Raw genomic sequence first — 27,256 nt, 5'->3', positions numbered from 1 at the left:
GTGGTGAAGGCAAATGCAATATTGACATTCATTTCTAGAGGTATAGAATATAAGAGAAGGGATGTAATGTTGAGGCTCTATAAGGCACTCGTGAGACCACAGCCGGAGTATCGTGTGCAGTTCTGGGCTCCTTATTTTAGAAAGGATATACTGACATTGGAGAAGGGTCAGAGAAGATTCATGAGAATGATTCCAGGAATGAAAGGGTTACCGTATGAGGAACGTCTGGCAGCTCTTGGGCTGTATTCCTGGAGATCAGGAGAATGAAGGGGGATTTCATAGAAACATTCCGAATGTTAAAATGCCTAAGCATATTAGATATGGCAAAGTTATTTCCCATGGTAGGGGAGTCTAAGACAAGACTTCAGGATTGAAGGACATCCATTTAGAACAGAGATGCGGAGAAATTGCTTTAGTCAGAGGTAAATTTGTGGAATTTGTTGCCACGAGCAGCTGTGGAGGCCAAGTCATTGGGTGAAGTTAAGTCAGATATAGGTTCTTGATTAGCCAGGGCAAAAGGGTATGGGGAGAAGGCAGGGGATAGGGATGACTGGAAGAATTGGATCAGCCCATGATTGAATGGTGGAGCAGACTTGATGGGCCGAATAGCCTACTTCTGTACCTATATCTTATGGTCTTATGACCTTTTACATGCTTTTCAGCTCATGATGTTGTACTTACCTCTTAACCTACTTTAAGATCATCTAACCCTTCCCTCTGAAGCAGCTCTCTGTTTTTCTATCATCCATGTGACTACCTTAAATAGTTTCTTAAATGTACCTAATGTATCTGCCTCTACTTCCATCCCTGGCAGCACATTCCATACGCCAATTATTCTGTGTGTAAAGAACTTTGGCGTTCCCCTCACGAGGGTCTCGGCCCGAAACGTCGACAGCGCTTCTCCCTATAGATTTCCTCGTGTTTGGCTTTCCCCTCATACTTTCCTCCAATTACCTTAAAATTATGTCCCCTCGTATTACCTATTTCCACCCTGAGAAAAAGTCTCTAGGTCTATGATCAATACCTCTTGATCTATGCCTCTTATCATCTTGAACACCTTTATCAAGTCACTTCTCATCTCCCTCACTCCAAAGAGAAAAGCCCTAGCCCACTCAATCTATCCTCGTAAGACATGCAGTGCCCTGGTAAACTGCCTCTGCACCCTCTCTAAAACTTCTAAACTTTTTCTAATATGAGACAACCAGAACGGAACTCAATATTCCAACTGTAGTCTAATTGAATTGAATTGAATTTTGGTTTATTGTTACTTAGAAACCACAACAGCAATGCAGTTAAAAAATGAAACAATGTTCATCCAGAATGATACCACAAAAGCACAGAAAATCCGCATAACATTTGGCAGTCCCCAAATCCAGAGTCCAGAGAGGCTGCTGCGTATTAATATCGTGCCGTAATCAGATTTTACAAAGCAACATTACTTTGCAGCTCTTGAACTCAATCCTCTGACTAATGAAGGGTAACACACTGTAAAACCCTATCATGTTGCACAGCAATTTCAAGGGATAAATGGACATGGACCCCAAGATCTCACTGTTCTTCCTCACTGCCATTAACCATGTATTCTGCCTTCAAATTTGACCTTGCAAACTGAATCACTTCACACTTTTGAACTCTATTTGCCACTTCTCAGCCCAGCTTTGCATCCTGTCAATGTCCCTTTGTAATCTACGACAACCTTCTGCCCTCCACCAACCTTCATGTCATCTGGAAACTGCAAACAATCTACAAAATGCTTGTTGTACTTTTTTCTTTGAAGCATAGCAGATTGAGTGGTGACCTTGTAGTGATGTATAGAATTATCAAGGGCAAAGATAGGGTGAATTGCAAATCATTTTTATTTTCCCCAGCAAAAGGAAACTAAAAATTAGATGGCCAAGGGTTAAGGTGAGAGATGAAAGATTTAATAAGGTCTTGTGAAGGAAATTCTTCACACAGAGGTATATGGAAAAAGCTGCCAGAGAAAGTGTTTGAGGCAAGTATGATAACAACATTTAAAGTACATTGGGATAAATAAATGGGCAAGAGGGGTTTAGAGGGATCTGGGCCAAATGCGACTTGCATAGTGGAAACCAAGGTCAGCATGGATGAGTCCAATCAAAGTGCCTGTATCTGAGACTTATCAACCTGGTCAATGCATCTTAACTAAGCCGTTGTCCTGGTGTGTGCATCAGAGTCTGATAACAAGCAAGTGTGAGAGAATAGATCCCAGGCAAGTAATCACAAACAAGAGAAAATCTGCGGATGCTGGAAATCCAGTCAACACACACAAGATGGTGGAGGAACTCAGCAGGCCAGACAGCAGCAATGGAAAAGAGTATAGTTGACGTTATATGACATATATGGAGTAGAGTCAGTTCTGCTGAAGGGTCTCAGCCTGAAACATTGACAGTTTACTCTTTTTCATAGATGCTGCTCGGCCCATTGAGTTCCATCAGCATTTTGTGTGAATTGAGGGAATAGGATTGTTCTGAAAACTGATATAGATTCAACACCAAGTGTCTCCAGAGAGAATAAACAGTATATATATTCCTGAGCACCGAATGTCCAGTTGAGAGCAGGGAGAATGGGATGAATAATGCAACATGGCAAAATGTGGATTCCTACTTTTCTATTTCCAGCAGAAATAGGACGTTCCTCCAACTTGGTCCTGAGCAACATTGTATTGTTTGCTGGTATTCATGTGTACAACTGAATGACAATAAACTTGAAATAGAGCTTGATTATTTGGTCACTATCACAATGCTGCTCCTGGAGCTTGCTGTGCATAAACCAATTACTTATTTATCTTACAACAGCTATTCAACTTCATCATCACTTTGGTGGATGTAAGGAGCTTTAACACATCCAGAGGTTGTGAAAGACACTATAGAAATATGACTTTTATTCTATAAATCAAATTTTGTCATTGCAACCTACATCCAAATATTGCTATCTAATTACCAATGTATCTAGTGCATGTGTGTGTGTGTGTATGTGCGTGTGTGCGCGCGCACGTGTATGTAATGTGTGCGTGAGTGTGTGTGTAAGTGTGTGTGTGTGCGAGTGTGTGTGTGTGCGTGAGTGTGTGAGTGTGTGTGTGCATGTGCATATATGCTGTGTGAGTTTCAAATGTGCACATCAGACCAACTGTTTATCAATGTAATTATACAACAACATACTCACCAGATACACAAATAAGTAAGGTTGCTTGAACTGGCTCAATGCCCAAAGCCTTGGCCTTAGCGACCAGGTGAAAATAAGGTATGAAGTAGGCCAGTTGACTGAAGAAGCTGCATAAAGTGAAAATAATAAACATTGGGTTCACAAGCAGAGTCAAATCAATAAGGTTTTTCATGTCGACAGAAATGGATTTCAGATGGTCACCAAATTCTCTGCAGAAGCCCTTGTGTCTCATATCAGTTGGCATGGTGATGGAGGCCACAAACTGACTTGACCTGTTGTTTGGGACACTGCAGCTTGTTTGGGGAGTGGAATGCATCTGACTTAAAAAGGAAGGGTCTTGAGATAAGGAGAGTTCCCTGGGCTCCAAAATAGGCAAGTCATTGGGGGTGCAACAGTTTTGCTCACCAGCCTGTTTCCCATCATGCAATAAAATGCTAGGTTCCTCTAGGCCATTCCATGTCTGGAGAACAGGCACTTTCATGGGCTTGTGGTGACTGACTGGAAACAGTGACTCCCCTTCAGTGTTTACATCCTTTTTCTCTTCAAGCAGACTCAACTTCTTCTGTCTCCAGTCACGGGTCTCGGCCACATCTTGCTTCAAGTAAATTGGACGGTTCAACATGCCAAGTGGAATTAAGTGCAGTGTTAATCCACACAGGATGAGAACGGAGCCTGCATGATATGAGCATTAGAGTAATTCACTTTAAATCACTTAGAAAGGCACAAACTTAAACAAGTCTTTCCATTTGAAAATGGCAGGGGAAAAAATAAAATCCTAAAAAGAAATCAAAAGTATCAGGATATATTTCCATTTTTTAAAGTATTGCACACCTTTGATTAGTTATATATCTGCAATGAGCTAATTGAATAGAGACAGATATACAGGAACAATGATAAATACAACATTCTTAAGATACAAGAAATACATAATAACATACACAAAATATTGGAGGAACTCAGCAGATCAGGCTGCATCTACTCTATGGAAAGGAATAAAGAGTCAATGTTTTGGGCCGGAACCCTTCATCTTGAGCAGCTTTATGATCTAATTGAGTGGTTGAGGGAGATTTTAAGTACAAGCAAAACTTCATAAGGTCAGTCGAGAGTGTATCCTTCAGGCACAAAGGAAACCAAGGTACTGCAGTCCTTTTTCCAACCCGAGTATCTGTCTGATATGACTTCATGCCGGGAAGCTCATTTGCCAGTGCTCCCCCTCACTGATTAATATTATTTGGTTGTTGTTTGTTCCATTGTTCCTGCACTGCCTCTTCCCCAAGAAATAGTTTGCAAATGTGATTTAATTTTGCATTGATGTGATGTGGTTCAATCTGAAATGAGGTTTACAATCTGAGCTAAGGGAATTACGAAGGTATGAGGGCAGATTCATTAACAAAAGGGATCGGCAGAGAATGTTTTTATTTATTTAAATAACAGTAACAGGCCCTTCTGTCCTAACAAGCCTGCACCACCCAATTAAACCCATGTGACCATTTAACCTACTAACCCTCACCTGTCTGTCTTCGGAAAGTGGAAGGAAACCAGAGATCCAGATATCCAGGAGGAAGCTCATGCAGTCATGGGGAGAACATACCAACTCCCGACAACAGCGGTGGGAATGTGACCCAAGTCGCTGGCACTACTGTACTGCTCATAAAAGACTGGCTTGTCTGGGATCTAAACCCAGGATCACTTGCACCTAAAGTGAGAATCATACCCAACTAACCAATACTTCTCATGGCTGTTAGTAAAATTCCATCATTCCCATTACTGTCTGGTTTGGTGCAACCAAACCATATATGATATATGAAAAATACAGTGAACTGTCAGATCAGCAGAAAAGGGCAAGGGTGAAGAAACGGCTGGGAAAAAATCATTGAGGACACTATTCACCCAACAAACTGCCTTTTCAAAATCTCCCTCTGGAAAGTGCTATGGGGCAATGGAAACAAAAACTTCACGCCATCTTAAATGATGCTTCCCCAGGGAGTTAATCTGATTAGCCTCACTGCCCCCCTCTACCTAACACCCCAACATCACACTGCACTGGAAACACTTTAAAGCACCTTTGAAAATGCTGTTTACATTGTGAATACATGCTGGCATTTATGTACATTTTATTCCAAATCTGTGCTTTAACAAACTAATTTCTATGTATATTTTTTATTCATTAGAATTATTGAATGTGTTGTTTTTTTTGCATGTTGTGCTAACATACCACAGTAAATTCCTATTACGTGAAAATGTATCATAACCAGCGCACCAGTTGTGAGTTGGAGAGCTACAACAGAGGAGACGGCACACGGGTCCGAGAGTGAAGTTTGAAAGAGAGAGCTTCGTGGGAATCAGCTATAACTGGAGCACCAATTGTGTGTTGGAGAGCAGGGAAGGTTCTGGTATAAAAAGGAAACACTGCCGAGTGGAGCAGTCATGAAAGGTGCGGTCACCATCAGACTGGTCTGAGACTGAGAGGTAGGGCTTTGGTTCATTTGGACTTCAGCAAAGAAACTGGGTAAGTAGACTTCATTTTTCCTTGCAATTTTTGAGGAAAAGAGAGCATGGCTGTAGGGTTAGTACTTTGCTCTGGATGTCAGATGTGGGAATCCTGGGAATCTTCCGGTCTCCCAGATGGCCACACCTGCGCCAAGTGCACCGAGATGCAGCTCCTGAGAGACCGTGTTAGGGATCTGGAGCTGCGGCTTGATGACCTGCAGCTTATTAGGGAAAGTGAGTGGGAGATAGGGAGGAGCTGCTGGGTGTTAGCCACCCTGAGGCTGCAGGAGTTAGATCAGTGGGTGACGGTCAGGAAGGGAAGGGAAGAGCTCAGATAGTAGAGAACACCCCTGTGGTCATCCCCTCAGTAATCTGTTGAGGGGGGTAACCTGACAGAGGACAACTATGGTCTCTGGCACTGAGCCTGGTTCCATGGTGCAGAAGGGAGAGAAGAAGATGAGGAATGCCGTAGTCATAGGAGATTCCATAGTGAGGGGAACAGACAGGAGGTTCTGCCAGCCTGATAAAGATACCCGCATGGTGTGTTGCCTCCTGGGTGCCAGGGTATGGGATGTCACAGATTGGGTGCAGAGTATTCTGAAGGGAGAGGGTGAACAGCCAGAAGTCTTGGTACAGGTTGGTACCAATGACATTGGTAGAAAAAGGGAGGACGCCCTGAAGGAAGAATTCAAGGAGTTAGGTAGGAAGCTGAAAAGCAGGACCTCCATGGTAGTAATCTCAGGATTGTTGCCTGTGCCACATGCACAAGAATATCATGATCAGGCATAGTAGTGCGTCGTTGAAAGACTGGTATAGGGGGCAGGGCTTCGGGCTCCTGGGTCATTGGGGTAACTTCTGGGGTGGGGGGGGAGTATGACCGGTACAAAAAGGACAGGTTACACCTAAACCCAAAGGGGTCCAATATCCTAGCAGGCAGGTTTAATAGAGATGTTAGGGAGGGTTTAAACTTATTTGGCAGGGGAGTGGGAACTGGAGTGATAGGGCTGAGGAAGGGGAAAACAGAACTAAATCAAAGATAGCGTGTAACAGAGATAATAGAAAGGTCAGGCAGGAGATGAGGGATAATCACAGCCAGTGGGATGAGTTACAGGGCAATAGAGGTGAGGTGCAGTTAAAACATGAAGCAAGAAATACTGGACTGAAAGTGTTATATTTGAATGCACGCAGCATAAGAAATAAAATGGACAATCTTAAAATTCAGCTACAGATTGGTAAGTATGACATTGTGGCCATCTCTGAAACTTGGCTAAGGAATGGCTGTCATTGGGAGCTGGACATCCAAGGATATATGGTGTATTGGAAAGATAGGTTAGTAGGCGGAGCGGGTGGTGTGGCTCTGTGTATAAGAAATAATATTAAATCATTAGAAAGGGATGACATAGAATCAGAAGGTGTAGAGTCTCTATGGGTTGAGTTAAGAAATGGCAAGAGTAAAAGGACCCTAACAGCAATTGTATACCGGCCTCCAAACAGCAGCCGGGATGTGGATTACAAATTACAGCAGGAGATAGAAAAGGCATGTCAGAAGGGCAATGTCATGATAATCATTGGGGATTTTAACATGAAAGAGGATTGGGAAAACCAGGCCTGTACTGGACTACAAGAGAGAGAATTTGTAGAATGCCTGAGGGATAGCTTTTTAGAACAGCTTGTTGTTGAGCCCACTAGGGGATCAACTGTTGTGCAATGATCCAGAGTTGATAAGGGAGTTTGAGGTTAAGGAACTGTTAGGGCACAGTGATCACAAAATGATCAGGAGAAACTAAATTCCAATGTGTTGGTATTTCAGTGGAATAAAGGAAATTACAATGGCATGAGAGGCGAACTAGGCAAAGTTGACTGGTGTGGACACCAGCAGGTAGGACAGCAGAGCAGCAATGGCTGGAGTTTCTGTGAATAATGAGGGAAGTGCAAGACAGATATATACCAAATAAGAAGAAATTCTTGGATAGAAGAAGGACAGTACAGTGGCTGACAAATGAAGTTAAAGCAAAAGATAGGGCATATAAGGAAGACAAAACTAGTGGGAAGATTTTAAAAACTTGCAGAAGGAAACTAAGGAGGTCATTAGGAAGGAAAAGATGAATTATGAAAGAAAGCTGGTGACTAATATCAAAGAAGATACTAAAGGCTTTTTTTAAGTATATAAAGGGCAAAAAAGAGTTGAGGGTAGATATTGGACCAACAGAAAATGACACTGGAGATATTGTAATGAGAGATGGCAGAGGTGCTGAATGTCATCAGTCTTCACAGTGGAAGATATCTACAGTATACTGGATTTTCAAGAGTGTTAAGGAAGTGAAGTTTGTGCAATGAAAATTACGACTGAGAAGGTGCTCAGGAAGCTTAATGGTCTGAGGATGGATAAATCTCCTGGCCTGATGGAATTCACTCTCGGGTTCTGAAGGAAGTAGCTGGTGAGATTGCGGAGGAATTAACAATAATCTTTTAAGAATTGATAGATTCTGGCATTGTACTGGATGACTGGAAAATTGCAAATGCTACTCTGTTATATAAGAAGGGTGGGAGGCAGCAGAAAGGAAACTTTAGACCTGTCAGCCTGACATCAGTGGTTGGGAAGTCGTTGGAATCGATTGTTAGGGATGAGATTACAGAGTACCTGGAGGCACATGACAAGATAGGCCAAAGCCAGCATGGTTCCCTGAAAGGAAAATCCTGCCTGACAAACCCACTGCAATTCTTTGAGGAAATTACTAGCAAGGTAGACAAAGGAGATGCAGTGAATGTGGTGTGCTTGGACTTTCAGAAGGCCTTTGAAAAGGTGCCGCACATGAGGCTGCTTAGCAAGTTAAGAGCCCATGGAATTACAGGGGAGTTACTAGCATGGGTGGAGCATCGGCTGATCGGCAGAAAACAGAGAGCAGGAATAAAGGAAGCCTATTCTGGCTGGCTGCTGGTTACCAGTGGAGTTCCACAGGGGTCGGTTTTGGGACCGCTGCTTTTTACAATGTCTGTCAATGATTTGGACTATGGGATTAATGGATTTGTGGCTACATTTGCCGATGATACGAAGATAGGTGGAGGAGCGGGTAGTGTTGAGGAAACAGAGAGCCTGCAGAGAGACTTAGATAGTTTAGGGGAATGGGCAGAGAAGTGGCAAATGAAATGTTGGAAAGTGTCTGACCATGCACTTTGGTGGAAGAAATAAACAGGCAGACTATCATTTAGATGGGGAGAGAATTCAACATTCCAAATGACAAAAGGCCTGAACAGATTAGATATGGCAAAGCTATTCCCCATGGTAGGGGAGTCTAGGACAAGAGGGCACGTCTTCAGGATTGAAGCATGTCCATTTAGAACAGAGATGCAGAGAAATTACTTCAGTCAGTGGTTGGTAAATCTGTGGAATTTGTCATCAGGAGCAGCTGTGGAGGCCAAGTCATTGGGTGCATTTAAGGCAGAGATAGATAGGTTCTTGATTAGCCAGGGTACGGAGAGAAGGCAAGGAAGTGGGGGGTTGACTAGAGGAATTTGGTCAGCTCATGATTGAATGGTGGAGCAGACTCAATGGAAGTGAAAAATGAAACAATTTCACTACTCCAATAAGTTACAAAGAATTGGAAGGTATCGACAATCATCTTAAATGTTAGAATAAAAATGAAGATCTGGAGCATGCAATCATCAACAGCATTGTATGAAGGCAAACTGCACTAGGTGTCTGCATTAATTTTCTTCATTTACAGTCAAAAGAACACAAATGAATTCCTCGGTCGATATGTTTTAGGAACTAATACAGAAGTTTATAGTGCTGTTGTAGTATTGGAGGTTTTCTAATTTGTTCTGTATTTCACTTAAATACAGAATTTATTACCCAATTTGTTTTTTCAAACTTCTTTTTAACTATTTCCACATAAATTCAAGTAATTAGGGCAGGCACTTAATTGTGCCAAAATGTACTAGTCCCGATGTGTCTCAATTAACCGGAATCCACTGAATAAAGCTGATCCTTGAACAACTCCAGCCAAGAAAATCAGCTGTGTTAGAAGACAGTGCTACATCCCAATAGTGTCTGTGTTTGAGATTGGCTAACAGTGAAAATGTAAGTATAGTAGACTTCAGCTTTACAGTATATGACCAATGGTTGATTAAAGTCTGTAACTATATCCTTAAGCTCAAGTACAAAATAAACACGAGGTGAAATAATTCAATTGCATTGAGGATTTGGTTTGAAGCTCACCTTGCCAGCCATATTCATCGAGCAAATACTGAATAAATGGAGCCAGGATAAAGGTTAGGCCTGTACCTGAACGAGAAATGGCGCAGGCCATGCTGAGCCTTCGACGGAAGTATCTGGTTGTATTAAGAACTGCCGCCTGGGACAGAAAGGCAAAACCACATCCTGAAAAGAGAAATTAAGGAAGATGTACCCACTGGTTTTCAGAACAAGTTATCTCTAGATGGTCATTACCTGAGGGATGTCCTCACCAGCAGAAGTCTAATATTGTGTGATGCTGTGGAGCAACTGGGCCACTATCCTGATCAGAATGGGGCAACAACTGCCTCAGTGTCAGTTTAGGTCTCTGCAGCTGTGCCCTCCTTTTGGCCTTTCCTTCAAACAGCCTCCTTTTGCCAAGCTAGTCCTAATTTCTTCTCATATGGATTGATGTCAAATTTGTTTGAACTGTCTTGCAAAAGTTGTTTTTCATTTCATCACTGGCATTGTAATACCAATGATCACCAGTCGGGGTTCAATTCTCGTCGCTGAATGTAAGGAGCTTGTACATTCTGCTCCAACACCACGTGGGTTTCCTCCAGCTCCTATGCTCTGAAGGCACACAGTTAGGATTCATGAGTTGTGGGCCTGTTATGTTGGTGTCAGAAGTGTGCAACCCTCATGTGCTGCCCCAACATAATTCTTGAATTGCAGTGACCAGTGATGCAAAGCATGTATTTCACTGTATCTTTTTGATGTTTATGTGATGAACAAATCTTTAAAGTACATCTATTAAAGTAGGTGAGTGGAAAGGTATTTGACGCCCAGGTTAGATGAAATAACGCAGATTTCAAGGCTTCAGGAATGAGACAAGGAGACCTCCAGGAGGATAGAGAAGGTGGAGTGGAAGAAATTAACTTCTCAAATATAGCAGAGGATTGATAAGGAGCATTGGCATAGATCATTTAATTTAATTTTAATTTGGTTTAGTCTTAGAAAGAGAAACAGTGAGGAATGGTCCCTTCCACCCCAACATGCCGCATTGCCCAGAAAACCACCAATTTAACCCTGGCCTAGCCTAACCACAGGACATTTCACAATGACTAATTAACTTACGAACCAGTATGTCTTCGGACTGTGGGAGGAAACCAGAAGACCCAGGGTAAACTCAAAGGGAAAATGTATAAATTCCTCACAGACATGAGCTCCAAACTCCAATGCCCTGAGCTATAATAGTGTCACACTAACTGCTACACTATTGTGGGGCAATCTCTCCATCAGCAGGGCAGCACTGCTTTCTATTCCATAAGCCATTCCACATATAGCCCACCTTAGTGGTTGTGTCCAAAGATATCAGCTATAACCTCTACTGCTGGGGTCAGGTGTGTGTGAATGACGGAGGGATTTCCTATTATGCACTGAGGAATGGCTAATAGAGACATCCACACTGATTAGGTTTGGACTACGATCCGGGCTTTCACCTTTTAAACCATATAACATATGTGCAGAATTGGGCCATTGAGCCCATCTAATTTAATCTCCCATTACATCTTGGCTGATTTATTATTCTTCTCAACCCCATTCTCCTGCCTTCTCCCCATAACTTTTTGACCCCACCCTTACTAATCAAGAACCTAGTAACCTCTGCTTTAAAATACCCAATGCCTTGGCCTTCATAGCCATCTGTGGCAAAGAACTTGACAGGTTCATTGCCCTCTAGCTAAAGAAATTCATCTTCTTTTCTGTTCTGAGGGCAACTTTCTGTTTTGCGGCATGCCCTCTGGTCATGGACTCTCCCATCTTAGCACAGAATAGACTCTTCCGGCACTTCAAGCAGAGCCACCCCAACAACCCCAACTTAATCCCAGAACTATTTAGAATGACCAATTAACCTTCTAGCTGGTATATCTTTGGAGGAAACCAGAAAACCGAAAGAAAACCCATATATTCCACGGGAGCACGTACAGACTCCTTACAGTGGACACGGAATTGAACTCCAAGCTGTCATTGCTTCACGTTAACCACTATGTTTCCATGGTACCCAAAGCTGGGCTTGTTCAGAATTTGAACATGGGATCTCTTGCACCCAGAGCAAGAATAATACCCAGACCAACAAGTCAATACTAGCCCATGCATAATTGAACATCTCCCTATATAAAAATCATCCCCATTTGTCCAATTAGCTTACTGTGACTGTGCCCATTGTACAGAGAAGGCAGAGGCAGGGGAGTTTATAAACTGCTCCGCAGCTCTAGCCTGGAGAAAGGTCACTGCTCCTGTACATTTCAGTAAATACTGCCCTCACCTGTCAATAAGCCAAGGGTGACATACAGGAAGGCAACTTGTTCAATGTAGGTGCTTAAGAACAATCCAGTAGAGACCATGGCTCCTCCCAGAATTCCAGTCTGCTTTTCACCAATTTTTGCACAGAATATGGCAGCAATGGGACCTGGAAGACACACATGACAGATATCTGTAATGAAAGGTGAGAAGTGTTGGACCACGTCACCTGGTTATTCTCAGAACTGCTTCAGTTCATAGGTTGTACAACAAGGTAGGACACTTTCATTCATATTCCATCTCAAACAGAAAATTCCAGTCTGACATTGTGGTGCAGGACTGAGGGGAGACATGCTGTTAAAAGTCGAGTAAGCCCTCCAAACTGTGTAGGGAATAAAGTCAGGAATTGGCCTATATTTCTTCGCTCATGGTGGAATTATCTTTCCTGGTGTACAGCTAACTTCCTACATGGAATGATTGCCAGAGAACAACCTAGCTGGCAAGGCCTCCAGGAAGGAAATGAAGGCAGGCGGACATGAAAAAGCTGGGAAATCTGTATGACTTATTTATTAATTTGCTGAGATAATCCCAGCAAGCTCTGATTAAACCTAGCCGAATGATGGGACAATTTACAATGATCATTTAACCTACTAACCAGGTTGTCTTTGGACTGTGGGAGGATCCTGGGGTACCCAGAGGAAACCCACATATTCCACAGGGCGGATGTACAGACTCCTCCCCTTACAGAGGATGCTGGGATTGATTTCAGAACTTAACACCCCGAGCTGTAATAGCATTGTGCTAACTGCCATGCTGTCGTGGCACCTTTATTGTCCAACATAAATGTTATTTAAATTTATAATTACAAAGTATAAATTTAAACAACATCCATATCTGACCATAAGCTGCATGATTATCTTCTGGTGGGCTACCATACCAGTATTGCTGACATTTGCTCTTTTATATTCTGGAGAATGGAATGTTTCCAATGTGACTTCTTAATAATTGAAACAAGGAGTGAGTAACTCCCAAAAGATTAAACTTCAATTACGCTTGGTTAAATTATTCATACTGAGCCTTGGCATATCAGTGCAACGGACGGTGACTGTTACAAGTAATAATCAGAAGTCCTCGAAGGCCGAAGCATAGGGGCTGGGGCTGGAGGACTGTCCGTGGACGGGAAGGAGGAAAAGGGGTTGTTGTGCTGTCGTTTAGTTGCTCGTTGTGTACCATGGTGTTCTGCCGAGCATTGTGGACGTGCCATGTTTGTTGGTGCCAGAATGTGTGGTGACACTTTACAGGCTGTCCCCCCCACATTCCTAGGTTGTGTTGCTTGTTAATGTAAATAATATACTTCATTGTAGGTTTTGATGTACATGTGATAAATAATTTTGAATAGGTAGGTTAGTTATCATTGATTTACTCAAATTGCTCCCCCAAAAAGGTCAAAATGAGACCCCTGGAGATGAGAACCACTTCAGCAGCCTCCTGTCAATCAATGGAGATGCTCATGTCTGGATTGTCATCCAGCCAAATTCACAATTAATGATCACTCATTTCTGTATCTGTTGCTCATGCAACACTTGGCTCTGTTGGCACTGACACTGGGCCACTCACTCCACACGCAGCATTTATATCTCTCAGCCCAAATCATTGACTTTTTCATCTCCATAGATGCTGCCTGACCTGCTGAGTTCCAACATTTTGTGTGTGTTCTTCTGGACTTCCAGCATCTGGTGTATTTATCCCTCTGTCATGATGTGCACTGGCAATGCTGGAACCCAAGTGCAGGAAAAAGGCCTGGAGATTGTGTTACTTGTACGATTTAAGTGGATGCTCGACAAGTGCTAATCACTGGGTTTATATCTCAATATTGCTTGACCAAGCCACTGAGTTTACTCAAAAGCATTCCAACGGAAAATCAGTGGCTTGGTCAAGCAACATTGAGAGATATAAACCCAGCGATTACCACTAGTCGAGCATCCACTTAAATAGTACAAGTAACACTGAATCTCCAGGACTATCAAAATAAACATAAATAGAAAGCATTAAGAGATCATATTATAAAAAGTGAATCACTCAAGGAAAGAGAGAAGGAACTCTAAACATTTAACAACTCTCGTTAAACAACAATAAACCAGTACAGGTGTTCTAAAAACATTGATATCCAGCACTCTCCACAGGCCCAAAGAGGTCATTGTATTCTTGGCACTGCAGAGGCAGTGGGAAATCCACAACTGAACTACTGCATGGTCAACACCTGTTCCACTACAAATCACAAAACCGTAACAAAACAAATGGGGTTAACACAAAATACTCTGCAAATGCTGGGGTCAAAGCAACATGCACAGCACTCAGCAGGTCGGGCAGCATCCGTGGAAATGAAAAGTCAACGTTTCAGGCCTAGACCCTTCGTCAGGGCTGAAGAAGGAGGGGGCAAGGGCCCTATAAAGAAAGTGGGGGGAGGGTGGAAGGTGCCAGGTGAAAAACCAATCAGAGGAAAGATCAAGGGGTGGGGGAGGGGAAAGGCAGGGGAGGTGAAGAAGGAATGTAAGAGGAAAGCACTATGGGTAGTAGACAGAGGTGGAACCATGAGGGAGGTGATAGGCAGCTGGAGGAGGAGGCAGAGTGAAAGTGGGATGGGGAAGGGAGGGGGAGGGAATTACCAGAAGTTGGAGAATTCGATGTTCATACCAAGGGGCTGGAGACTACCCAGATGGTATATGAGGCATTGCTCCTCCAACATGAGTTTGGCCTCATCATGGCAGTAGAGGAGAAATCAGCATTTTGCAGCGTATGGAGTAAGTCACATTCCCAGCGGCTCCACTTTTTTTATATACTTTATATCCCACTGACAGATCCCTTTTAAGTTTGATGATTTATTACTTCTACTGAAGGATTTACAATTTAGTTACAATGGCCAATAAAAGTCGTTCTGGTATTGAACTGAGAAGCGGCAAGACTTTTCCTGAAACGGAGCAAACGGAACAAACCAAGAAGCGGAGGAACCTGTTACTTTAGCAGGAATATTTTCTTCAACACAAGACATGAAGTCGGAATTCAGGTCGCTTAACACTGAGATTGATAAGCTGACGGACTCCAACAGGAAGCTTGAAAAATCTATCTCTACGGTTCAAGATTCTCTGAAAAATTTGGACTTACAACTTCAGACACTTAAGCAGACTACAATTCGAATTGAGAATGAACATGATCTATTCAAGCAAATTATTAAAGATCAAGGTGAAGATATCTTTGATGGAAAAGAAAATCAATGTAATTACCTTGGAACTATCTAAAACAAAGAAAAAAATGGTTGATTTAGATAGTAGAGGGCGTCGGAGGAATTTCCGTATTCTGGGACTGCCTGAAAATACTGAAGTTAGCGATCTGTTAAAATCCTTCTCAGATATGTTGTACTCACTTTTTAGTGAGACCCTGGAAGCCAGCCCTTTAATTGACAGAGTCCATAGAATTCCATTTTCTTGGCGTTCACCTGAATTACATCCTCGACCAATTGTACTTTGTCTGCATTATTATACACCCAAAGAAGCCATACTTCGAGAAGCCAGAAAAAGGCGAAAGATAATCTTTAAATCGACAGAAATTCGTATAGTTGAAGATTATCCCCCTGAGATCTTTGCTGAAAGAAGGAAATACCGAGAAGTCATGAGTGAAATGTATAAATTAGATTTATACCCCTCCTATCGTTATCTAGCACAGCTGATAATTTTTCCTGAAAAGTCTCAGTCACTGAGAATCTACTCTCCCCAGGAGGGATGGGAGTACATTAAAAATCTTAAAGTTAAGCGGATTACTGAATAAAATCTTAACCCGATTACTCAATAGGTAATTCTGAAGTATTTTGCTGTGTGAGATGTTTATGGATCTTCTGAGTTAAGTTTATTCTATACATTTTTAGTCTCTGGTATGGGACGTGGCTGATTAAACTTTTTTTTACCTATGAATAATTAGTAGATACATAACTGCTTTGTGGGGAACTTTTATAGTATTACACTCTAATGGTCAGCACAGGACCTGTCGTGTATTAATCTTTTTATTTCTTTTGTTTGTCTCAATACTAATATAGTTTTAGGTTTGTTTTATAGGTTTTTTGTTTTATAGGTTTTTTGTTTTTGGTTTTGGTTTTTGTTTTTGGTTATAGGTTTTTGTTTTTGTCTTAGGTTTGTTTATTCTTTTTTCTTTTTTGAGAGAAAGAACTTTGTTTGTAATATTATTTGCTTGGATTTATTCTTTTTTGAATATGTGATTAAGGTTGATTTTAAGGTGGCCATTGCCGATTATGTTTGTATTACTCTTAGACATAACATTGCAGTAGTTGAATTTTGTTTGTTCCTTTTATTATGGCTATTTTGGGTGCTTTAACTTAATATACGTAGCTGCAAAATGGAGAATAAGGTCAAAGGTTATTAGTTTAGCATGGTCACTGTTTTTCTCACTTTTTGAAAGGGGGGGACTATTAGAATAGGTTTTTTTTCTCGATTGGGCAGTTCTTTTGATGGATCTTTTTTTCATAAATACGTCACTCCTAGTTGTACCTGTGCCTTTTGGTTTAATCTGTGCTTGCATAACATTTCTTTTATATAATATTACATCATATTTTAAACATGGATGTTAATAAAACTAATATAATATCTTGGAATTGGAACGGTGTGAATAACCCCATTAAGCGTAAAAAGATCTTTAAGAAATTAAAAACACAATGCAGATATTATTTTTGCGCAAGAAAATCATATACGGAAACAGGATGAGGACAGATTTTTCCAATTTTGGAAAGGCCCTTTGTACGATTTGTTGTCCACTAATAAAATAAGAGGCGTATCTATCTTTCTTACCCCCAAAATCCCTTTTGTACACTTTAATACTATTACTGATTCGATTGGAAGATACTTAATTGTTACTGGTTTATTATGCGAGCAAAAGGTAGCTCTGGTGTGAGTATACGCGCCTAATGGAGATAATTCCGATTTTTTTAAGAAACTTTTTTCTGAGTTACCGAATTTGAATGAATATAAGTTGATCATGGGTGGTGATTTTAATTGTTATTTAAATCCGGAGATTGACAGGTCATCAACCAATCCGTCACTTCCCAATAAAGCGGCGGCCTGTATTAATTCTTTTTTATTAGAATATGGCCTGGTCGATATCTGGAGATATAAATACCCCAACGACAAAGATTTCTCTTTTTTCTCACACGTTCGCATCATAAGTATTCTCGAATTGATTACTTTTTGTTAGACACTTGTTTGCTACACTCAGTTGTTGAATGTGCGTATGACATCATTGCACTGTCAGATCATGTGCCTTTAAAGTTAACCCTGAAGCTTTCGGATAGCTTTTTGAAACTGTCACAGTGGAGACTGAATCCCGTATTGTTACAGGATCCAGCTTTTGTTAGTTTTATTCAGGAGGTAATTTTTATATCTTTTGAATTTAATACAACTGAAGGAATGTCAAACCTGGTTATATGGTACACGTTGAAATCTTTTCTTAGGGGACAGATAATCTCATACTCAGCAGCTTTGAGACAGAAAACTAAAGCGGAATTGTCAGTGCTTATTAATAAAATTAGAGAAATAGATAAAGTGTATTCAGTTAAACCTACTGAAGACCTATATAAAGAAAGGGTCGAACTTCAATCACAGTATGATTTGCTTCTGACCTTTCCCATTGAACAGCAAATTCTTAAATCTAAAAGTTTATTTTATATGCATGGGTAAAATCTGGTAAACTTTTGGCGGGTCATTTAAAGGCTGGGATGGTCAGAAGACAGATTTTAAAAATTTGTAGACCAAATAGAATTGAAATTTTAGATCATTATGACATTAATAAGGTATTTATGGATTTTTATTCTCTGGTAATACTATTATTATGAATAGATTTTTGCAAAAGTTAAATATACCTCAAATTTCAACTCAAGATGTTGATATATTAGATGCAGCTATTAAACAAGAGGAGATAGCCAAGGCTATATCCTCTATGCAATTAGGGAAAGCTCTGGGACCTGATGGTTATACAGTAGAATTTTACAAGACTTTTCATGAAATGCTTACACCACATCTTCATCAAACATTTACCGGTTCTATATCCTCTGGGGACCTTCCAAAACCTTTTTGAGGCATTAATTTCATTGATTCCTAAAAACAGAAAAGAGCCACTGAAATGTGTATCCTATAGACCAATTTCTTTATTGAATGTAGATTTTAAAGTTCTCTCTAAGATTCTAGCTAATAGACTTGAGAATATTTTGCCTAATGTTATCTCAAATGATCAAACAGGATTTATTAAAAATAGGTACTCACATTTTGATATTTGAAGATTGTTAAATATCATTTATTCCCCCTCAGTCAAAGAATCTGAATGTACTGTATCTCTGGATGCCAAGAAAGCCTTTGATAGGGTGGAGTGGCCTTAGTTGTTTCAGGTTTTGAAGAGGTTTAATTTTGGTTTGGGATTTATTTCCTGGATTAAATTGATTTATCAGGCCCCAGTGGCTGCGGTTATAACTAATAATCAAAAGTCTCCTTATTTTAGATTATATAGAGGAACCCGTCAGGTTTGTCCTCTTAGTCTTTTATTATTTAGTTTGGTTTTAGAACCACTTGCTATTGCTCTTAGGGATTCTAATTCTGTGCAGGGTATTAGGAGAGGGGATAAACTACATAAGGTTTTGTTATATGCAGATGATTTATTAGTTTACATTTCAGACCATAGAAAATCTATTACTTTTATGTTATCTATATTTACGGAATTTAGTATTTTCTCTGGATATGAACTTAATTTACATAAAAGTGAATTATTTCCTATTAATAATTATTCTGATTATTATGATCAAATACCTTTTAATATGGCTAAAACCATTTCACTTGGTATCAAAATTACTAAAAATTTTAAAGACCTATATAAGTATAATTTCTCCCCTCTAATTGAATATATTCAACAAGCGCTTTCTAAATGGTCACCTATGTCGATGTCATTGATTAGTCGAATAAATGGTATAAAAATGGTTATTTTATCTAAATTTTTATATATATTTCAAGCAGTTCCTTCTTTTGTTCTGAAAATTTTTTTTGATAAAATAGATTCTATGATTTTGTCTTACATTTGGAATAACAAAAGCTCTAGAGTGAATAAACTTTTATTGCAAAAATCGGAAAAGATGGCCAAACTTTAGATTTTATTATTGGGCAATTAATATTCGTTATATTACTTTTTGGATTTATGATATAGACGACCAGGATTGCCCTTCATGGTTACACTTGGAGGAGAATTCGGTAACGGGGTTTTCTTTAGCTTCTTTACTGGGAGCTCCCCTTCCATATTCGCTCTCCAGAGTAGGTAGACAAGCTCTCAACCCTATTGTTAAACATACTTTAAAAATCTGGTTTCAGTTTCATAGATTTTTTGAATTAACTAATTTTCTACTCTCTAGTAATATCTATTCTAATTTTTTTAAACCATCAACTCTGGATAAGGCTTTTTTAATGTGGAAAACTAAGGGAATAAAAACTTTTTTAGATTTGTTTTTACAGGATTGTTTAATGTCTTTTTTGCAGTTAATGGATAAATATGATATCTCTAGTACACATTTTTTTAGATACTTACAGGTTAGGAATTTTTTACGTGATTTTCTATTGAATTATCCCTTGGCCTACCTTTCAAACTTGGCTTATCCTATTTTTTTAGCTTAAACCATTTCAAAAACAATTAATAGCTATCATTTATAAACAGTTAATGAACACTTGTATGCCGCCTAATGATAAGGTTCAACGCACTTGAGAAATAGAACTTCAACATTCACTTTCAGATGATTAATGGAGTAAAATCTATTATCTAGTTAATAAATCATCTATCTGTGCACACCATTCCTTAATTCAGTTTATGATAGTACATATGTTTAAAGATAAATTGGCACATGTATTTCCTAATATAAACCCTATTTGTGATAGATGTAACGCAGAGGTGGCTACTCTAACTCACATGTTTTGGTCATGTGTAAGCTTAAATAATCTTTGGAGGGATGTGTTTGGAATACTATCCAAAGTTATAGATGTGGATGTTCAACCCAATTCACTTACGGCAATGTTTGGGATTATTCCACAGGAAGCAGGTAGGGTTTCTGCTTCCACTCAACACGTGATAGCCTTTTCAGCTTTACTGGCTAGGAGAGCTATCTTGTTATACTGGAAAGATTCTAATCCACCTACTGTTTTTTATTGGCTCTCCAATATGTCATGTTATGTCATGTTTAATTTTGGAGAAAATTAGAAGCCGGACGTTTGACACATCTTTTAATTTTGAGCAAGTCTGGTGACCCTTTATTCAATACTTCCATATGCTGTAATTTCTATTTATTTATTTATTTATTTTTCTTTATTTCCTTAGGGAAAATCTTTCCTTATCTGTGAAGTTTCGGAAGTGACCGGAAGGATGTTTTGTCTCGTTCTTTTTCTTCTAATTTTATCCTCAAGTGGACTACCCAATCTTTCTTTCCTTTTTTTTCCTTTTTTTTGTTTCAGTTTAGTTTAGTGGGACTTTTTTCCTTTTATTAAATAAAATTTCTATTTTTTTTACGATTTTTTAAGAGGAGTTGTGGTTTCTTGATTATATTATATATATATATAAAACAGCGTAACATTATACTTATCTGAGTTTGACAATATATACTTTTTTTGCTGTTTATATGTCTTTTGTATTATTTGTTTGCTAAAACTTCTCCTCTGATTTGTATATTTTTTACTGGAAAATTAATAAAAAGATTGAAAATGGCAGTAGAGGAGGCCATGTATGGACATATCCAATGGGAATGTGAAGCAGAGTTGAAGTGAATGGCATCTGGGAGATCCTGTCTGTTGTGGCGGACAGAACGTAGGTGCTCAATGAAACGGTCCCCCAATCTGCGTCGGGTCTCACCGATGTAGAGGAGGCTGCACCGGGAGCACCGGATGCAATAGATGACCCTAACAGACTCACAAGTGAAGTGTTGTTCAGCTCAGTAACAGGAAATTTACCAGGATGCTGCTTGGATGAGAGCATATGCTTTGTAATAAAACTGGACAAACGTGGAGGCTGAGGGAAGACCTAATTGAAGCTCTTTGGCATTGAGGGGTAGAGAGTCAGAATCCTTTCGTCCCAGTACTAGAGGCATCAGAATCAGGTTTAGTATCACTGCCATACATTATGAAATTTGTTGCTTTGCAGCAGCAGTACATTGCAATCACATAATAATAAAAAATAAGAATCATAATAGGTATATACGCATTGCCTATTAAAAGTATTCACCCCCTTGGTTTATTGATTTAATTTGGCTTTTTCGACATTGATCAACAGAAAAAGACTCTTCCATGTCAAAGTGAAAACAGATCTCTACAAAGTGATCTAAATTAATTACAAATATAAAACATAAGTTCTTTGATTGTAGAAATATTCACCCCCTTTAGTATGATACACCAAATCAACACTGGTGCAGCCAATTGGTTTTAGAAGTCACATAATTAGTTCAACTGAGATCTGTTTTTGGAGACCTGAGTGCAGTTAAGGTGTTTCAATTGATTGTAGTAAAAAATACACCTCTACCTGGAATGTCCAACTGCTGGTGAGTCAGTATCCTGGCAAAAACCACACCATGAAGACAAAAAAATACTCTAAGCAAATCCATAAAAAAGTTACTGAAAGCACAAGTCAGGAGATGGATACAGTAAAATTTCCAAGTCATAGAAACACAGAAAACCTACAGCACAATACAGGCCCTTCAGCCCACAAAGCTGTGCCAAACATGTACTTACTTTAGAAATTACCTAGGGTTACCCATAGCCCTCTGTTTTTCTAAGCTCCATGTACCTGTCCAGGAGTCTCTTAAAAGACCCCATTGGATCCGCCTCCACCACCATCACCAGCAACCCATTCCACGCACTCACCATTCTCTGCATAAAAAACTTATCTGACATCTCCTCTGTACCTGCTTCCAAGCAACTTAAAACTGTGCCTTCTGGTGTTCAAGATGTCAGCACAGTGAAAGGTCTGCTTTGCTGAGCTCAGCACCACAACACTGATAATTTCGCATATAAACCTATCCGTTTCAACATTTTTTTAAATGCCCATGTCGGATTTAATAACATGAACATTAATGAGTATGTTTTTTGAGCTGCTTCAACATCATGTCATCGAAAAGTACTAAAAAGGCAGCCAAGATGGACGGCACAGAGCGCTCGCCCAGGGCTGAGGAACTAGCTGCTGCTAGCTATCCTAACACGTTGGACCCTGCTCTTCATCAAGTAATTCAGGAAGTTACGGAGAACATATCCAAAATGATGGATGAGAAGCTGGCTCCACTCTCTCTAACACTCCAGAACCACACACTGGAGCTTAAAAACCTTGATACAAGAATGACCGAGGCCGAGGGCCGAGTCTCTGCGGTAGAGACTGTGGCTGATCTGGCCCAAAGTCACATCCGGGCGCTAGAAAAGCAAGTCCAAAGCCTGTCTGACTATATCAATGACCTTGACAACAGAAGTAGGAGGAAGAACATCAGATCATCGGTCTACCTGAAGGTACAGAAGGCAGCCAGCCAGCGAAGTTTTGAGGGCTGGCTGCCTAATTTCCTTGATTTGGAAACCAAGGCTGGACGCATTAAAGTGGAAAGAGCTCACTGTCCGCTGGCTCCAAAACCTGTCCTCATGCGGTTCCATAATTTCAGTGATAAGCAAAGAGTGATGGAGGCTTCGAGACGCTGCGGGACGGATGCCCAGGCTTTAATATATGAAGGATCCAGGCTTAAGATTTTTCAAGATTTTTCGGCAGCTGTTGTTCAGCAGAGTAAGGAATTCGAGCAGGTAAAGAAGCGGCTGAGGGAATCCAGAATCCAGTACTTTATGCTATACCCTGGCAGTGCTGAAAATCACCTGCAACGGGACCACCAAGGTATTTGATTCTCCTGACAAAGATAAAACCTTTGTGGACACGTTGGGCTAAAGAATGTATACAGTATATTGTGTAGTCCTGGTTATGGATGATAACATGCTTGATGGTTGCTTTATTTTACCTTTCCATTACTCGACAGCAAGGTATCTCATAGGATGGGTAAGGTGTTTGTTTTGATTAATACAGTTTGTTTGTTTGAATTAGTGGTGCTGCTCCAGCCTGAAGGAGTTTAAACATGACGGTAACAAATCGGTGGATTGATAAATTACGCCATTTTCATTTTTGACTATGCTAAATGCCATATTGGAGTGGGGCAGAATCTGGGGTGCTAGAAGGTTCAGATATCCCCTTTAAGTGTGGGGTAAGTCCTCTTGTTCAGCACAGTTGGCACTTTGCTTTTTTGTGTGTTTTTTAATTTACTTATTGCTGCTCAGCTGACCTTAAGTCAGGTTTCTTCTCCTCCGGAGTCACATGATTGTTATAAAGGCTTATGACCAGTAATATATTACAATTGTGCACTTGGAACATTAAGGGGAGTAATTCATCAATCAAGAGAAAGAAAATCCTACTAAACCTGAAAAAGGAAAGGGTGGACATAGTCTTATTGCAGGAGACACATTTAATGATAAAGACATTTAAAAGTGCAAGAGTGGATTTGATCATCTATTTTTCATATTTTAATACCAAGAGTAGGGGGTGGCCATTTTAATTCAGAAGAACTTACCCTTTAAGTTATTAGACTGCATTAAGATTAAGTATGGGAGATTGTAATTGTTAATGTTCCAATATATGGAGAGGAATATGGTATTCTCAATGTTTACTGCCCTCCAGCTTATCCTCTCAAATTCCTAATAGATGCTTTTTCCTAATTCACAAGCTTTTCAATACAAGCCATTATTGTATGTGGGGAGTTTAATTGTCTCATGGACCCATTAATGGACAGAGTGCCCAGTGGTCCCCAATTGTCCTCCTCACATTCCAAACAATCCATGGGCTTATGTGGAGAACTAGGACTTGTGGATGTCTGGAGATTGTTACAAAGACAAAGTCTCAGACAAAGACTTCACATTTTTTTCTAACTCACACAAGGTTTACACCAGAATAGACATTTTTCTAACCCCCAAAATGCTCCTAGACTTAGTTGTATCCTGCACAATTGGGAATATCACTTTCTGACCATGCAGCAGTATATTTAAATATTAAACATAGAAACATAGAAAATATGTGCAGGAGTAGGCCATTCGGCCCTTCGAGCCTGCACCGCCATTCAGTATGATCATGGCTGATCATCCAACTCAGAACCCTGTACCTGCTTTCTCTCCATACCCCCTGATCCCTTTAGCCACAAGAGCCATATCTAATTCCCTCTTAAATATAGCCAATGAACTGGCCTCAACTGTTTACTGTGGCAGAGAATTCCACAGATTCACCACTCTCTGTGTGAAGAAGTTTTTCCTCATCTCGGTCTTAAAAGGCTTCCCCTTTATCCTCAAACTGTGACCCCTCGTTCTGGACATCCCCAACATCGGGAACAATCTTCCTGCATCTAGCCTGTCCAATCCCTTTTGAATTTTATACATTTCAATAAGATGCCCCCTCGATCTTCTAAATTCCAGTGAGTATAAGCCTAATCGATCCAGTCTTTCTTCATATGAAAGTCCTACCATCCCAGGAATCAATCTGGTGAACCTTCTTTCTACTCCCTCTATGGCAAGAATGTCTTTCCTCAGATTAGGGGACCAAAACTGCACACAATACTCCAGGTGTGGTCTCACCAAGGCCTTGTACAAGCGCAGTAGAACCTTCCTGCTCCTGTACTTGAATCCTCTTGCTATGAACATACCATTTGCCTTTTTCACCACCTGCTGTACTTGCATCCCCACTTTCAATGACTGGTGTACAGTGACACCCAGGTCTCGTTGCACCTCCCCTTTTCCTAATTGGCCACCATTCAGATAATAATCTGTTTTCCTGTTCTTGCCACCAAAGTGGATAACCTCACATTTATCCACATTAAATTGCATCTGCCATGAATTTTCCCACTCACCTTACCTATTCAAGTCACCTTGCATCCTTTTAGCATCCTCCTCACAGCTAACACTGCTGCCCAGCTTTGTGTCATCCACAAACTTGGAGATGCTGCATTTAATTCCCTCATCTAAATCATTAATATATATTGTAAACAACTGGGATCCCAGCACTGAGCCTTGAGGTACCCCACTAGTCACTGCCTGCCATTCTCAAAAGGTCCCGTTTATTCCCACTCTTTGCTTCCAGTCTTCCAACCAATTCTCTATCCACATCAATACCATACCCCCAATACCGTGTGCTTTAAGTTTGCACAATAATCTCCTGTGTGGGACCTTGTCAAAAGCCTTTTGAAAATCCAAATATACCACATCCACTGGTTCTCCCATATCCACTCCACTAGTTACATCCTTAAAAAATTCTATAAGATTTGTCAGACATGATTTTCCTTTCACAAATCCATGTTGACTTTGTCCGATGATTTCACCACTTTCCAAATGTGCTGTTATCACATCTTTGATAACTGACTCTTAGCATTTTCCCCACCACTGATATCAGGCTAACTGTTCTATAATTCCCCGGTTTCTCTCTCCCTCCTTTTTTAAAAAGTGGGGTTACATTAGCCACCCTCCAATCCTCAGGAACTAATCCAGAATCTAAAGAGTTTTGAAAAATTATCACTAATGCAGACCATCTGGCCCTCGGGATTTATCTGCCTTTAATCCCTTCAGTTTACCGAACACCACTTCCCTACTAACATGCATTTCCCTCAGTTCCTCCATCTCACTAGACCCTCGATCCCTTACTACTTCCAGAAGATTATTTATGTCCTCCTTACTGAAGACAGAACCAAAGTAGCTATTCAATTGGTCTGCTATGTCTTTGTTCCCCATGATCAATTCACCTGTTTCTGACTGTAAGGGACCTACATTTGTCTTAACCAATCTTTTTCTTTTCACATATCTATAAAAGCTTTTACAGTCAGTTTTTATGTTCCCTGCCAGCTTTCTCTCATAATCTTTTTTCCCTTTCCTAATTAAGCCCTTTGTCCTCCTCTGCTGGACTTTGAATTTTTCCCAGTCCTCAGGTGTGCCGCTTTTTCTGGCTAATTTGTATGTTTCTTCTTTGGACTTGATAATATCCCTAATTTCCCTTGTCAGCCACAAGTGCACTACCTTCCCTGGTTTATCCTTTTGCCAAACTGGGATGAACAATTGTTGTAGTTCATCCATGCGATCTTTAAATGCTTGCCATTGCATATCCACCATCAACCCTTTAAGTATCATTTGCCAGTCTATCTTAGCTAAGTCATGTCTCATACCTTCAAAGTTACCCTTCTTTAAGTTCAGAACCTTTGTTTCTGAATTAACTATGTCACCCTCCATCTTAATGAAGAGTTCCACCATATTATGGTCACTCTTACCCAAGGGGCCTCACACAACAAAATTGCTAACTAACCCTTCCTCATTGCTCAATACCCAATCTAGAATGGCTTGCTCTCTAGTTGGTTCCTCGACATGTTGGTTCAGAAAACCATCCCACATACATTCCAAGAAATCCTCTTCCTCAGCACCCTTACCAATTTGGTTCACCCAATCTATATGTAGATTGAAGTCACCCATTATAACTACTGTTACTTTATTGCACACATTTCTAATTTCCTGTTTAATGCCATCCCCAACCTCACTACTACTGTTTAGGTGGCCTGTACACAACTCCCACCAGCGTTTTCTGCCCCTTAGTGTTATGCAACTCTACCTATATTGATTCCACATCCTCCACGCTAATGTCCTTCCTTTCTATTGTGTCAATCTCCTCTCTAACCAGCAATGCTACCCCACCTCCTTTTCTTTCCTGTCTATCCCTCCTGAATATTGAATATTCCTGGATGTTGAGCTCCCATCCTTGGTCACCCTGGAGCCATGCCTCTGTGATCCCAACTATATCATATTCATTAATAACTATCTGCACATTCAATTTATCCACCTTGTTACAAGTGCTCCTTGCATTAACACACAAAGCCTTTTACAACACTCTTAGTCCTTATACAATTATGTTGAAAAGTGGCCCTTTTTGCTTTTTGCCCTGGATTTGCCTGCCTGCCACTTTTACTTTTCACCTTACTACTTTTTGCTTCTACCC

General features: G+C 40.3%; 1 protein-coding gene across 5 annotated transcripts in view; it reads right to left on the bottom strand.

Annotated features, from left to right (window-relative positions):
- Nucleotides 1-27,256, bottom strand: part of LOC132378083 (monocarboxylate transporter 5-like) — an 83,578-nt gene that overhangs the window by 15,093 nt on the left and 41,229 nt on the right. For 4 of the 5 annotated variants that reach the window (XM_059944821.1, XM_059944825.1, XM_059944823.1 and 1 more), the window contains 3 exons: nt 12,174-12,317; nt 9,893-10,054; nt 3,184-3,855 (listed from right to left, as the gene is read on the bottom strand). In XM_059944821.1, the coding sequence (XP_059800804.1) occupies nt 3,184-3,855; nt 9,893-10,054; nt 12,174-12,317 (978 nt within the window). The remainder of the gene's footprint in view (nt 1-3,183; nt 3,856-9,892; nt 10,055-12,173; nt 12,318-27,256) is intronic. The other variant, XM_059944822.1, reaches the window with a different exon arrangement.

This window comes from Hypanus sabinus, chromosome 19 (genome assembly GCF_030144855.1).
Source record: "Hypanus sabinus isolate sHypSab1 chromosome 19, sHypSab1.hap1, whole genome shotgun sequence".
Lineage (NCBI taxonomy): Eukaryota > Metazoa > Chordata > Chondrichthyes > Myliobatiformes > Dasyatidae > Hypanus > Hypanus sabinus.
Note: the sequence above shows the minus strand (reverse complement) of the source record. Positions and strands in the feature narration are given on the sequence as shown.